The following is a 15,623-nucleotide window of genomic DNA, read 5'->3' on the forward strand; positions in this document are numbered from 1 at the left end:
AAAAAAAAAAAAAAAAGTTATGTTTTTAGAAATTCTATTTTACTTATTTTATTTTAATTTATCAATATACAATGCAGCTAATTTTCGTGTCCCTTTACCAATTCCTCCTTTCCTCCTTCCCTCTCCCCACCATTACTTCATTTGGTTAGAAATTCTGGTTAATAGACACCCTCCCGTTCACGTGTCCCCACACTTTTTCCTAAAACACCAGATAATAAATATTTTAGGCTTCACGGGCTATAATGTCACTGTTGCAGCTACTCAACTCTGCTGCTGTAGCTCAAAAGCAGCCACAGAAAATATGTAAACAAATGAGTTTAGTTGTGTTCCAACAAAACTTCTACTTACAAAATCAGGCAGCAGGCCACAGTTTGCTTACCCCTGCTCTATCTAGCAAATAAAATATTAGATAAAGCCACTCTTGCTTTATACTTTCATTTTTTTCTTCCTCAGAGTAGCTGGATAAAGAGTACCTATAATAAATTTATTTCTATACTTCTTCAAATAGGAAATAAATATAAATGAAAATAAACCCAGAATATTATTGACTAACATTTAATCTCTTACTTTGGGACCTATGTCTGGACAAGTTAAAATACTTCTGCCCTTGAGTTTCCCAATCGACTAGGCTCATCTGACCAGTGAGACTAAATAAACAATACAATTCATTAATGCACTGATTATGAAAGGGTTATTTGACTTAGAAAATCCTTGGTTAAATGAACATTAACAGATTTAGGGGAAAGAAAACAAAATCAATACCCGGAAATCCAATACACATGACAATCTCTTTTTCAGTGTAAAAACCAAAAGTGTCTAGCAATTAAACTTAATAATTTATTGAAAGAATTTATTAATAATTTATTTTACAGGCAATACATTGAATTTATGATAGAAAGTGCCCAATAAAAACCATAGTTTTTTTTTTTTTTTTTTGTCTTTTTTACTGACCGGAACGGGATCACAACCCTCGGTGTCGCGCCCGCACCGCGCTCAGTCAGTGAGAGGGAACCAGTCTCCACATGGGATCCGAACCCTCGGCGGGAGCGCCACCATGCTCCCAAGCGGCGCACTCTCCAGTGCGCCACTGGGCCAGCCCAAAAACCCTAGATTTTTTATTGACTGATACATGCCTGAGAATTACTATCTTAATCATCAGATGTTCCCTAATAAGAAATTAAGCCAACTAGCATCAAACTTGGACCATGTCTTCATTTGAAAGAGAGATAAATTCACAGAACCATTTTAATTTTCTAGTACATTGGGTTAGCTGTGCCCTAGTAATATAACAACATGGTTCGAAGGGATCATGCTCAGGAGCTCTTTTCTTTATGCCAGTGTATAACAGGCCACGGCTGATCAGTTTGGCCAAAATCCATGGTGGCGATGGCTCAGCAGCCTTCTCAGTTCTGTTTCAGTACAGACAAAACTCAAATGGTAAATTAATTAATAAATTAACATAATAAAAAATATTATATTCTGTGAGGTGACTTCAGTAACATTACTAGGATGGATCAAAAACAGCCACAGATATTTATTTTAGATGCTGTTATTTACTTTTACATGCCACAAATAAAGATAACAACCGATTCAAGAATGAAAACATGTTAAGTACAGACTTGTTGCTGACCTCGTGGGAGCTGTGAATACAAAAATTCCAATGAGTCAATACACCATTTAGGTGTTTTAGTTAAAACTGGTGAAAGATAGCTATGGTGCATTTTTTGCACACCCACTTTTCTACACTTCTGCTACCCTGTGTTTATTAGCTGCACTAAATAAATAAGAAACGAGATGACATTTTTCTTAACAGCAAGAACAGCTACAAGATTTGAATAAATCTCAGTGAAAGCACAGTCATAGGTCAATGAGTGATTTCATTCTGGAGGTCATCATACACACCAAAGATACCTGGGAAATAAATAATGACTGACCTCTTGTTGCTGAAAGACATCTGTGTATTTGCCCAAGCCCAGTTTGCTGAAGAGCTCGGGGAGGTCAGAGCCTTTGAAAGAGCTATTCAGGTTACAGCCATTGCTTCCTGTCAGTGAGGAAATGCAGTCCATGTAATTGCTACTGCTGAGATAGTGTTCCGCTGAAAGGCAAAGGAGAGACAGGCTTGAAGTGAAAATTCCCAGAGAGAACATGGTTTAATTAAAAGTTTTAATCACCCAAATATTTCATATTCCATTGTTCAGCTGAATAGAGCAGTAGCTACAGAAATAACAGCAATCCTTTACTGTAATATTGGCTTTTCATTAAGAAAATGCTGGTCACTGCTTTCAGGGAGGCTCTTGCCATTTGAAAGGTTACACTTGGGAGGCAGAAATTCAGCAACAGTGCCCCGGTAGTTAATAACCATTCATCATATTCTCCCTGAGCACTCAGAAGCATTTACTCTCTCTTTATAATTGATTTGATGTGAATTAAATGGGAACTGGAAGGAGGATCCCTGGGACACAATAAAGATGTGGAAAGTTATTACAAGCCCAGGCCCTTTTTGTATGGCAGGATGGCTCTCTGTATCTACACTTGTGTTTTCCTTTGGTCAAAAGAACTGTATGATATTGCAACATATAATCTCATTCCCCAGGAAATATAATTGGATAGTGAGTTCACAAAATAGAGTGCTTCCAAAATTAAGAGAAATATACGAAGTGATAAGAATGATGCTGAAATCACTGGATTTAATTTATGACAGAAATTATCTGCCTCTTTGGAGAAATTCTAAGACAGCCATGATGAGCTTTGCCTTGGCTCTGTGACTGATTTGGTAGGCAAATGTTCTGACCCCCTATCTGTGGGTCCAGCCCCAGTGACAATAAAGGATGGTGATGGACTATTGAACCATGCCAAGTACTCCACCAAAGGCACTGCTTTGGAGGTTCTAGCAGAGCTGTGCAGCCATTTCTACCTCCCTGACCAACAACTGGCTCCCGCCCATGTGGGAAATCTGTCCCCTTACATCAAGGATGCAGTTTCAGGAGAAATTCCCCAGAGAGGTGAAAGGGGAAGACACTCACCTAAGCCAATCAGTTCCTCCTAACCTACTCGCGATCTGTGCATCTGCCAAATCTAAGAACCTTGCTCTGCACTGTTACTGGTGCGATTAATCACTTTCTCCAGTTGTCTTCACCTCCCAACTGAGAAGTCCTTTATGTGTCTCAAGTGGAAGGAATTTGTTGATAAGGTTTCTTTTTCTCTTAAGAACAGATGTTTTATCTCTTGTAGGGAGAATGTGTAAAGAAAAGGACCCAGGACCAAACGCTGAGATACTGAGCCCTGGGATGCTCCACCATTTAAAAGTGAAGCAGAGGCCCCAAAGTCATCAACACAGATTGAGGAGGAGTGGCCAGTGAGGTACTGGGACAAAGGTGACACAAGGCAGAGTAATATGAGCATATTAGTGACCACTGAACTTGACAACATGGAAGTCACTGGCAGGACAAACACATAACTTATTTTCCAAATGATAAATTTATTTCTTTTGAGAGTGAAAGCGGAGTTACTGAGAATTATACTGGTGCAACTTGTACAAACAGGAATGCCCAGAAAAACTGGAAAAACTGGTGACCTTGACAAGGGAGTTAAGAAAAATCTAAAACTGTGCTGTTCAACACACTAATCAATGACCACATATGGCTGTCAAGCATCTGAAATGAGGTGAGTGGGAATTAAAATGTTCTAGCAGTGTCAAATACACTGTCGATTTTAAAGACTTTGTTTTAAAAAAGAAAAAAAATGTAAAATATCTCATGTTTTTTACATTGATTATGTATTTAAAAGAAATATTTTATATATGTTGGGTTAAATAAAATATATTAGTAAAACCTTTAAAAAAAATAGCAGGTATTTGTAAATAAAATATTCTTAGTGATAAATGGTTATAATGGCTGCTGTGGTTGTCTCCTCCAAAGCTCAGGTGGAAGCTTAATCCCCAGTATGGTATTTGAAAGGTTGGGCCTTTAAGAAGAGATTGGATCATGATGGCTGTGTACTCATAAATGGGTTCATGGATAAACAGGTTCTCAGGGAGTGCACTAGAGGCTTTGCAAGAGGAGGCAGCAGCATGTTAGTGCACTCTGGCGCAGCCCTCATCATGTGACACCCATGGTTGCCACAGCACTATATGAAGAGTCCCCACCAAGAAGGAGGCCTTCGCAAGATGCTGAGCCATGCTCTTGGACTTCCTGGCCTCCAAAGCTATAAAAAATAAATTTTATTTCTTTATAATTTACCCAGTTTCAGGTATTCTGTTATATGAGCAACAAAAAACAGACTAATACAATGGCCCATAACTTCTATTTCTTTTTGTGTTAACTACATATAGTTTCTATATGGCCTTAAACTTCCTACACTCTTCAAACATCTGACAAAAGCCAAATAACTATGCTTCTTTAATCATTCCTTTTTACTAATGAATCCCCATCTTAATCCTAAACTTCAATTCAACCAAGTAGTACAACTTTAATTATCCAATATTAAATGAAGGGAAAGAAGGTAAAGATAGAGAAGCACAATACTAATTTATATTGGGCCATAGATCGAGCACCACTTACACCACCTCAATTTGTGCTGGCACCAGCCTGCCTCTCAGCTCGATCACACTGTCAGTGGTGGAGGATCCAGCCAGTGACTGATAGGGTCTCCAGGCTATTATTGACAGTACACTTGGGAATGAAAGAGTTGACCATGTTTTCTTACTTAGACTCGGCCAACACCTTGACTGATCTCTTCAAATCTGAGCCTCCTGACAGCACAGCCAACTTGACTGATGGTAGCAACTGCCTGTTCCAGGGTGTCTACTATGCTCGTCTGGACTGCCCTTCTTCAATACTCCAAGCAACATGTTTCAGCATCCCAAATCTGTCAAAACCCCTGAAGAAAGGGCATTAGGGGCACATCTTGTCAATTCTCATCTGTTTACCTATTTATATAGGCTAGAAGTGTGGGTGCTGTCATAGACAAAATGCTGGACTCACGCTGACTCTCAGCCTTATTTGCTCAAAGCCAGAACCTCCGTGCTTGAAATTAAACTTTTTTTTTCCTGTTTATGCTAATTCAGCTACATCTTGTCAATAAAAAATCAAATCCTGCTCTTCCCCTTCAGTAGCTTCTACTGGACAGTCTTTCCTCAATTGTCCAAGACACTAACTTGATCACAATTTTCACAACTGCTTTTTTATATCCTTGTCTTTTCCTTGTCATTGGATGTTTTCGTATGCATTACTCATTCATGCTCACTCATTTCACAAAGATGTACTGAGAACCTACCTACTAGGTGTCAGACACTCTGCTAGGCATTTGGGAAGAAATAATACACAGCATAACGGAATGCCTGGCATATAGGCACTTAATAAATGTTTGCTGAATGAACAAATACAGTTCCTGGCTTCTGGAGCTCCAATTCCACAGGGAGAGACAGGCATGTAAATAAATAATCACCCTTCGGTATGACAAGTGCTAGAGTGAAAGCACGTACAAAATGCAGTAAGAGAGAAGAGCTAAGTGGCCGGCTTCACGGAGGAGGTGGTGCACGAATTACACCCAGCACTTGAAATCCCAGAAACCAGAGTCATACTTGAACATCACCCCAAACCAAATCAACACATTCTAAGCCGATGATACCTAAAAGTATGAATAAAAGTGAAAGCTCACTTGATTTGTTTTGTTTACGCTTAGGGCTGCCAATAGAAGCTGCAAATTCATCATGACTTGCGGGTCCTATTCCATTTCGATCTCTCCAGTTATCAGATTCACTTCCATTTCCCAAGTGCTCACGACTGTTAGATCGTGAGAGGGACATTGATGAGCCCTGTGAACAGTCAAAGCCAGATAAGGAAGTGTTTAATAAGGGGGTTTCTCAGGGTGGGAGGAGAAAAGAATCCACATTACACCACTGCCATTTACATCTATGGCTCACCATGGCCGTCATCCATGAATGCTATGTCTATGGCCTTTATCTTCCAGCAGCCAAGGACTCTTGGTAACACACACAGTGAAGTCTTTTCCCTTCATTATGGGGAGCTAACTATGAGGGTACCCAACAGAGGCCTGACAGCCCCCAGTATAAACAACCCCTCTTATAAAATTTGGAAGAGTGGATGCTGAGATGCTTCCCAATTTCAGAAACCCCAAAGCAAATCTTCCATCTGTTACAGCAAAGATTCTCAGCCTTGTATCACACAAGAAGGGTAGATGGGGATGAGGTACAGCCAGATCCAATGCTTTGAACGGAATGGAGCTCCGGTGCTGACAGAGCTGTAGGTTGGAGAGAGATCTGGCATTTCCCCTATGTTACCCTCACCCAAACAAGCACACAACTTTCCAACAAATTACAAATGCCCGGAATAATTTATCTTTTTTAATTCCCTAAAATCAAAATCAAAATAATAATTTAAAACATCTGAAAATTTGCATTTATTCATGCCTTTATTCATTCATCTGATCACAGTCTTACAGGCACTCTACTTTGTTCCACCTATAGTGATAAACTCAGGATTCTCTCATTCTCAGTTTTATGTGCATTGGGCAATTCCATGAAAGTCCTTTCCTGTTCACTTCAGTAAACTCATGTAACTCAGTCCCGCAGCAGCACAACCACAGTTCTAAACACCCCTGTGTTTAAAGCATCACGACAACCCTGTACCCAGATTTTCTGCCTTCCTCACTGTACCCTTGGTGGGATCTTTCTTCTCTTTTCCATTCTAAATGTCAGATTACCCCAGGGTTTGGTCCTAGAACCCATTCCTGTCTCTCTGTATACTTTCTTGTTAAGTAATCTCAACCTCTTTCGAAACTTAATGAAGCAGTGACTCCCAAATTTCCATCTCCAGATTTGACTTCTCTGTTGAAATTGAGAATCACAGAGCTGCCAATCTGTACCTCCATTTTACTCTCTCATAGGCATTTTACACTTAGTGCTTGGTATTCAGTTGCTGAATTCCTGTCCCCACCAGCTACCTTCAAACCTACTCCTCCCCAAGAATTCCTTTACCCAGCAAGTGACTCTACCACTCACCCAGTTCCTCCAGCCAAAATTCTAAGGGTCATCCTTGAGTCCTCCTTCCCTGAGCACATCCGGTCCGTCAGCAAGCTCTATCAGGGTTGTCTCTGAACACACCTCAAATCTGCCCACTTCCCTCCATCTCCACAACCATCACCAGCTGCCTCCTTAACGGCCATTTTGATTCTACTCTTGCTGCTTTTCCCCCCGTTATCCTTTTTCCATTACACAATGCATTGATTTTTTTAAATGCAAATTCAAACGAATCAAACCTCTGTGTAAAGTCTTATACTGTGTTTCCACTGTATTTTACCACAGGCTGAGGTGGTCCCTGCCTCTCTCCAGCCTCATCTCCAGTGCTCCCCTACTGTGTCCAGCTTCAGCTCCATGAACTCAGCAGCTAGTTCTGACATCAGGATGATCATGCCAGCTGTCCCACTGGCTTAATATTCTTTCCCTAGATCTTCACAAGGTTAGCCCTTTTTGTCATCTAGGTGTTAGCCTGAATATCATCCTCTCATAAGGTCTGCTTTATGACTACTCAATCTAAAGCAGCCTCTGTTTCATGTTTATCAGTGATTTTTATTACCTAATGCCTTCTTGTTTACTTATTTTGTTTCTCTACTCACCAGAAAGAAAGCTCTATTCATGAAAACAAGAACGTTGTATTCAAGCACTGTGTCTCTAGTGTATAGAATTGTGTCTGGAACACAGTAAGTTCTTAGCACCTGTGTAATTACTGAATGAATCTCAGATTCCTTCCCTACATCTATGGGATGGCTTTGCAGACTTTGGGCAGTGGTATAGAAAAATGAATTCTCCTGAGACCAAAAAATGGCCTTTCCAATGAAAACACCTTTAATATTATACCTCAACCAAGATAAATACAATGCAGCAAGGGAAATAATATATGCTCAAAACTGAAGCATTAATGAGCCACGATGGTATATATATGTTTAAAAAGTCTTAAGTCTGCATCTAAACTCTTTTTGAGTACATATAACCACTCATCTAAAATCTAGGCTGATTTAATTCACAAAGTTGTACCAGACCTGGCTATCATGGTGATTTCTAGAAACATTAAACATAATCTTGTGATATCTACTAGTTAGCTATCTATTGACTAATCCAAAATATCCAGAAAGAGAAGCTCACCTCCACTCTTAGGTATGTAAGATTTAAAATAATCAGACAACCTCATTACTCTTCAGTATGGGGGGGGGGACCTGAAAACCATCTTTGATTTCCATTGCAGGTTTTTATTTGCTCCAAAGAATATTTAACCATTACTCATGCTTTTAAGAGATAGATGGCAAAAGAAAAGGAAAATCCCAAACCTCTTTGCAGCTTTGTTGACTTGACAGAGATACTGCAGGTCAAAGCAGCCTTTTGTTTGACTTTTGGTGTCCCAATATAACATCAAGTGGATAAGGTCATATTTTTGAGTCTTGGAGAAAACGAAACAGTTTGAAAATGGCCACTTTTTATCTAAAGGAACTCTTTGGCATGGGCTAATTTCTGAAAGCTACACTAAAACTGGAAAAAATTGTTCAAGTCTAGCATCTCAGTAATACTCAATACAGAGTTCAAAGTATTAAATTCTTGTTGCCTTGAGCAAACTTCCTAGAGGAGTAAACCCTTAGTCTCTGGCACGCTGAGTGAGCAGCCCTCACCCATCAGGATCTAATGGCCAAACATGCTGCTTCTTACAAATCACATTCTACTTGTTCATTTGGTTTTATTTTTCTTTGGAACAGGAGTAAGGAAAAGGAGAGAGTTTCTAGCCACACTCCAATTTAAAAATATTAGTGCCATAAGCAAAGATATGGTCTCTCTTTTAATAAAAATTGTTCTCTCCCCTTTTCTCCAGGTTCTTCCCCTCGTCCTAATCCACAGAAGCAACCTTCACTTAGTGCCCCGTTTTCAATCTTTCTGCGCTATGATGGAAAAGCAGGCACTCGCAGCGAGCAACTGCTGCAGACAATCAGATGGTGCCACGTGAGGGGCCCTTTCTCTCCACTTCAGTGGATTTGGGATGCACTAGGAAAAGTTCAAGCCCTACATACCAGGGAGAGTCTAGAACATCATTCCTTAAGAAAGCTTGATTCTCTCTTCCCATCGGCAGCGTTTCAAGGGGCAGTGAAGAAAAGCAGGTTACATGGTGAATGTCTGTGCTCTAGTCTAGCTGGTTGCCCCTGCCCTACCTCCATCCTTCAGTGTGCAGGGGCTGCTGGACACCAGCCTGGATGGTGGAGCAGCTAGTGCAAGACGGTCAAAGTGAGAAAAGCCACAGGAGGGGCTCAGCCATTGAGTCAGAGTCCCTGCACTGTTCTGCCCACAGAAAGTGGTCTGTCTGTCCTTGGGCAGGTGCTGTAGCAGAAAAGTCTTTCAGGTTCCTAAGCCCATTCCTGCCATCCTCCCCTTGGTGTTACATCCCTTTACAGCGGTGTTTCCTGAGAATTGCCTGCATCGTAATCATACTAGTTTCTTGCTGAAAATGCAGATACCCCGTTCTCACTCTCTACCTGCTGAGTGAGATCCTGGAGGAAGAACTCCATTTTTATCGAGCTCTCCAAGTGATTCTTATGGCGACGTGGCACTAGAGCAGTTACGTATCACCTTTTGCTGTGTACCCTCTTGGATTAATCATTAGAAAGAGGAGTACACAGAAATTTTGTAAAATGAACTTAAGTCCTTTGTCTGACACTTAGTGGCTATGACCTTGAGTAAGACACAACTTTTTAGGGTCCCTCTTTCCTACTGGGAGTTTGTGGGGACTGAATAAATTTGTGACTGATAATACACCATTTGAACTACAAAGATTTAAGATAATTAATTAAAGAATGTGATTTAAGATAATTATTACTAATATGTATTCATAAAAACTGTGAGGTACTCCTTTAGACATAAAAAGCATAAATATCTTGAATGTGCAGAAATACAGGCACCAATGAGCACTCACACACACAATCTCATCTTTCAGCAGCCCCTGGTCTTCCTCAGGGTAAAGTTCCCCAGTGGAAATAATAGCTACTCGATATTCGTAAGAACCCACTGTGCCCTTTGCTAAGCCTCGGGTGCCCTCTGAGATGTCCTCCCCAGCACAACCCAGATGAGAAATTAGACTCAGAGGAGGGAAGTCACTCACTACATCTGGTCAGTGGTGATTAGCAGACCCCACAAACCCCTGACCACTGCATTACTGAAATTATCATCATCCTCAACTCATCAAACTGTTGGTCCTAGAAGAATGGAATGAGCATTTCTAAAGTTAAATATTTCATCTCTGAAACAACAGAAACACAATCAACAACCTAACGCTTCGTTCTGCAGAAAGCAAGGGCGAGTGAAATGGAAGCCTACAGGGTGCATCAGTTGAAAGTCTAAGGATTAGCACAGCAGTTTTAAGGTCTCTGCTAATGAAAAGAAATGTTTATTTTCCCTCAAGGCTATCGTGGCAGAAAAGAAGAATGTACCTCCTAGAGCCTCAACATTTTTCATAATGGTTCCTACATTCTCGCTTCCAAAGGTAACTTCTATCTTGAAATACAGCCTGCCAGGTTGCTACTGTAACTCCAACAATGAAACTCACAGGAGACTTCTTTTTTTCCTCAGTGTTTCAATAGTATTTTCTTTTTCACTTACTCAAAGAGACAAAGGAAAAAATAACGTGTTTACTTTTGCCTGTCATCAACTGTCTAATTCATTACAAAGAAAATGGGTAAAGAAAAGAAAGTCAATCTACAAATGCTAGTTATTAGATTAACAATTATGAAACCCTTACCCAGTATTTGTTTTTCAGCCTACAGTAGTCTGGTTGTGATTCTTGGATTAATCGTTTTCATCCACGTTCAGGTTTGCACAGTCCCCCAGTATTGAGTGTGTGTGTGCACTCTCTCTCTCTAGCCCCACTCCCGCACTACTGACGGCTTACAGCCAGAAACTGATACTCTCAAATGGAAAAGGCTTTGCTCGGTGAATCGCGTGTAGTCTAGCTAAGGATATGGAACTCTGGATCCCTCCTCCATATGGTAAGAATGCCAGCTTCCCAGTCTCACCATGAGCAGTTGCAGCCAACATCTGGGAAACATCAAAATTTTGGAGCTCTTGTTTGAGATACTTCCTGCTATGTTCTTGGCCCATCTGAACATACTGAATTTTTAACTCATATCTAAAAACCTGTTTTTGTTGAATACTTGCCTTTTCCCCCTATGGTGGTCTTGCTAGTGATACCTTTGGATAAAATGACTCTTTATACATTTTTATGGAATATTACATCTGCCCTTTGCCTAATCTCAGCCCTACTCTATCACTTATGACACAGCTCTCCCCCAACAAAAGCACACTTATCCAAATTTACAACTCCTAACAGCTGATCAACAACTTTGGGAGAAGACAGATAAAAGACCATAATATAGGACTGAATCAATTTTGTAACAATATGTTTACAGGAAGACAAATAAAAACATGCGATATGTTTATAAGAAGAGAAATAAAAACCACCAATCATTTTTCATTTTTCTTTGTGTACATTAAAAATAGGGGGGGGTATATTGTTTTCTTTTGCTGAGACAACAAACAGGAAGAATGGGTAGGGCACGACTCTACAAACCTCGTAAGTGGTTGTCATTGTGGGCTTATAGGACACATGATTGGCCCTTCTCAGCTCCTTGATAGTTTCAGCTGGCATGGACTTAGAAAACCCGGGGGGGGGGATATTGTTTTCTTTTGCTGAGACAACAAACAGGAAGAATGGGTAGGGCACGACTCTACAAACCTCGTAAGTGGTTGTCATTGTGGGCTTATAAGACACATGATTGGCCCTTCTCAGCTCCTTGATAGTTTCAGCTGGCATGGACTTAGAAAACCCCAGGCCACTCCAGGTATTTGTGGGTGTTCTGACCTCTGTCACCACTGGTTTCTTTAACATGGCTTTGGAAAATAATACAAAAACAAATGCTTGGTATGTTTAATGTATTTCTTAAATAAGACACTGAAGATGAGTTTTGTTTCTCTGTTNGCTTGGTATGTTTAATGTATTTCTTAAATAAGACACTGAAGATGAGTTTTGTTTCTCTGTTGTATGTGAAGAAATTATCACTGCATGCTATTTTTCATGCAAAATGCCTAAAAATATCTTAATGAAACATTTTACCCAAAGTAATGGTAAATGAAAAAAGGCTACATGATTTCTTAATTGGTCTAATGCTAATCTATTCAACAAAATACATTTGATCTCAACAAAATCTGTTCAACTTTAGCCCAAATGTTCTGGGTTGCTTTTTATGAGTGTCCAATTTCTCAATTCACGATGAATAGTTAAAAACCATTTATGAGTGCACTGAACAACAATCAAAACATAAATTATTAGTGTATCATATACCTTTGGTTGCTAATAGCTTCTTTTGTTCATAGTCAAATGCCTGAAAATAAAACAGAGGGAAAATATCTTTACTGCCAGTCTCTCCACATGTCATGTACTCTATGGTTAGGGAACAAAAAGTTTCGACTGTGTCCCATGAATCTGCCTGAGACATATGCTAAGCTTTGTACTGTAATGTGACAGGAATCTAGTGTAAGTCTGATAAATTTAAACACGCTTTCAAAACTAATTAATTAGAATAAAAAATTACTACTTCTGACTTTAAGTCATGGCTTTGTCAAGAATTAGAATTTTTCCTTCAGAAAGAAAAATAAATTCCTATTTACTATGAATAGCTAGCACACCAGGACCAATATATGCTCAAATATAGTGAAAACCTAATAATAGTCATGCTAAGTTTCAAAATAATACATTACCAAAATGCTGTCAGGTATCTACTAGCCTTCTTTGTGTTTCAAAATCCCCTTTCCATTTAGGTAAGCATGGCCTAAAGTGGTAGGATGATTACAAGACAACTTAAGGAATTATTTAGCCTAATTGGCAGAATTTTTGCTTTTGAAGGGAGATAAATGGCAAATGGCAAATGTCTAGCTTTAATCTACAATAACATTAAGCAATGCAATGAAATTAAACCTTGTTACCTTTTACTGCACACGACTAGGATGGCACAATTCATTTATTCCATTAACAATGAATAAGTACCTACAATGCAGGCAGTTCCACGTAGGAACCAAGATAGGTCTTTTGAAGAAAGGAGTGCAGATATACCTCAAATGCTAACCTACTATTATCAACTCCCCCAATTTAGGAACTTGCTAAAGTTTGATTTAAGAGGATCTCAAAGGCTTACCAGGAGGTAATTGATAAGAGATCTTTGACCCTTCTCCCAGGAAGGCTACACCATCATATACATGGTGCCCATATAATTTATGGTCTGAATTAGGACACTTCTGAGAATGAAACATGCTGTGAATAATAATTAGGCCAGGATAATAAAAGTAATCAGGGGCTATCCCAGACAAACCAGGATGTGTGAGAACTCTAAATATGTGATAGTGAGTCAGGAAAGCCAGATTTTTAGATAACACAGTTTGATGACGTTTTTTGAAATCCTAGGTCTAAAATGGCACTGGGATTTAAAATCAACTTTTAATGTCTAAGGGCAAAGTGTGGGGAAAACATAAATTTATTTATTCAATAAATATTTATTTAGTGCCTACTAGTTAAAGACTATGCTGAGCTTTGTCTTTGTGGAGGAATACAACAATGAATAAAAAAAAAAAATCTAAAGCCTCAGCAACTTACAGTCTTAGGAAGGTCGGGTAAGTGAAATAACTATAAAATAAATTAGGAAATGAGATAAATGTGAAAAGAGAGCTGCAGATATAGCACTCGAAGAGCATTCACGAGACAGGTCATTTTCAGCCACAAAAATCAGGGAAGTCTTCAATCTTTCTTCCTGTCAATGCTCAGTGACTACTGCCATTGATTTCTTAGTGATTTTAAGAGTCAGCTATTCACAAATGGCATATATCTATTTAAATCGAAACTCTATCATAAAGAACATTTTCAACCACCTTAGAGAAAATCGTGTTAAGTGAAATAAGCCAGGCAGAGAAACAGAAATACCCCATGTCCCCACTCATAACTGGGAACTAAAAAAAAAAAAAAGAAAGAAAGAAAGATACAACAATCACAATAATTCGTTGAACTTTCAAAAGGAGAGAATAGAACTGAGACTACCAGATAAGGGAAGGGGGTGGGTGTTAGCAAGAAATTGATAAAGGACCACAAAAAATGAATATTGTGTAATGCTGAATATAGTAATTAAACAGATTTGAGCATCAAATATTGCACACAGGTGCTGATATTCAATGCTATACCCCACAGATATGTACAATCAATTATGTTTCAATAAAAAAAAAATACAAGAACATTTTGATCCATCCTAAAAAAAAAAGAAACATGAAATTGGTTCACTGTAGGTAGAAACCTGAATGGAAAAAATGACAAGAATCATAAGATGGATAAAAACCATAAAGGGATCATATATGGGACTTGATATTTCTTAAATGGGAGAACTTTAATTTATATTAACTGAAAATAAATCCACCAGAGAAAATGTAACAAACGTCCTTTTTTTTTTTTTTTTCATACTGACACATTATAAAGGCCATGGCTTTTGTAAAAACATTCATCTAAAAATTCATGAAAATATTCAAATGCAAAGGATTAAAAAACAGACATTAAAGGAACATTAAACTGTAGTTTAAACTGGAATTATAGCAGTATAATTTAGTTCCATGAATTGATTTCTTTGACATTAACAGCTTTTTGTTTCTAGGATTTTGTGAGAATTTTCCTGTTTTTTGGAGGTGGTTATGGGGGTGATAAGTCTCTTACTACGAAGTGGGTAAGTCTACCCAGTAATTCTCTGGTACTGAAATCACATATTTATAGGAATCTCTAAAAGCACAAAGCACAATATTCTTCTCTTCCATATTGTGATCTATATGAATTTCTGGATTTCATGGTCAGTAGCCTATTTTGAGTAATCAGCCTAATACTTTGAAAATGGATACAGAGAAAAGTCCCTGTTGAGGAAGTTATTTAACATATCATAAAAACCTGTGAACCAACACAATCATCAGTAATATTCAGCATCTATTTTCAAAAAACTAAAACCTCACATTATTTTCACAACTGTCTCTAAATGGCACCAAACAAATTTATCCTCTCCATTTCACAGACAGAAGAATACCATATTTATTTACCTAAGACTATGTCATGAGGGAGTAATACTTAGAAATGCAGTCTCACATTTATCTAAAATTTTTTCAAGTAACAGACGAATAATGTTATTTGCATAATACATAGTGACAGATTATTTTGTGCCATTTTCATACTTTATTTTAAAGACTTCTTTTCACTTAAGATAAATCCTATATTTCATTTTTAATGTTTATAGCAAACCAATTCCTAACTACTGCATATATATTTAAATTTCATTTTGGCTGAAGCACAGAAGGAAAATCTAATTTCCGTACAACTGCTGAATACTCACTGAATTCTTCATACCCCAACCCAAGGGCCCTACATTTGAATGATCTTATTTTGTCACCATTACCTGCATGTTGACATATGACGGCCGTGGGGCAAGGCGGGCCCTTTCGGAGTTCTGCTGGGCGGCTGCTGCCCTCTCCGCAGCACGCTCACTGCCTGGAGCCTTCTTGT

The 15,623-nt window shown here is 38.8% G+C and overlaps 1 protein-coding gene across 1 annotated transcript in view; it reads right to left on the bottom strand.

Annotated features, from left to right (window-relative positions):
- BICC1 (BicC family RNA binding protein 1) overlaps nucleotides 1-15,623 on the bottom strand; it is a gene marked incomplete at its 5' end in the record, with an annotated part of 38,616 nt that overhangs the window by 4,474 nt on the left and 18,519 nt on the right. Inside the window, 4 exons of the mRNA XM_008589226.1 lie at nucleotides 1,935-2,095; nucleotides 5,659-5,815; nucleotides 11,784-11,938; nucleotides 12,390-12,429. Of these exons, the coding sequence (XP_008587448.1) occupies nucleotides 1,935-2,095; nucleotides 5,659-5,815; nucleotides 11,784-11,938; nucleotides 12,390-12,429 (513 nt within the window). The remainder of the gene's footprint in view (nucleotides 1-1,934; nucleotides 2,096-5,658; nucleotides 5,816-11,783; nucleotides 11,939-12,389; nucleotides 12,430-15,623) is intronic.

The sequence above is a fragment of the Galeopterus variegatus genome, unplaced genomic scaffold, assembly GCF_000696425.1.
Source record: "Galeopterus variegatus unplaced genomic scaffold, G_variegatus-3.0.2 Scaffold5310, whole genome shotgun sequence".
NCBI classification, from domain to species: Eukaryota; Metazoa; Chordata; class Mammalia; order Dermoptera; family Cynocephalidae; genus Galeopterus; species Galeopterus variegatus.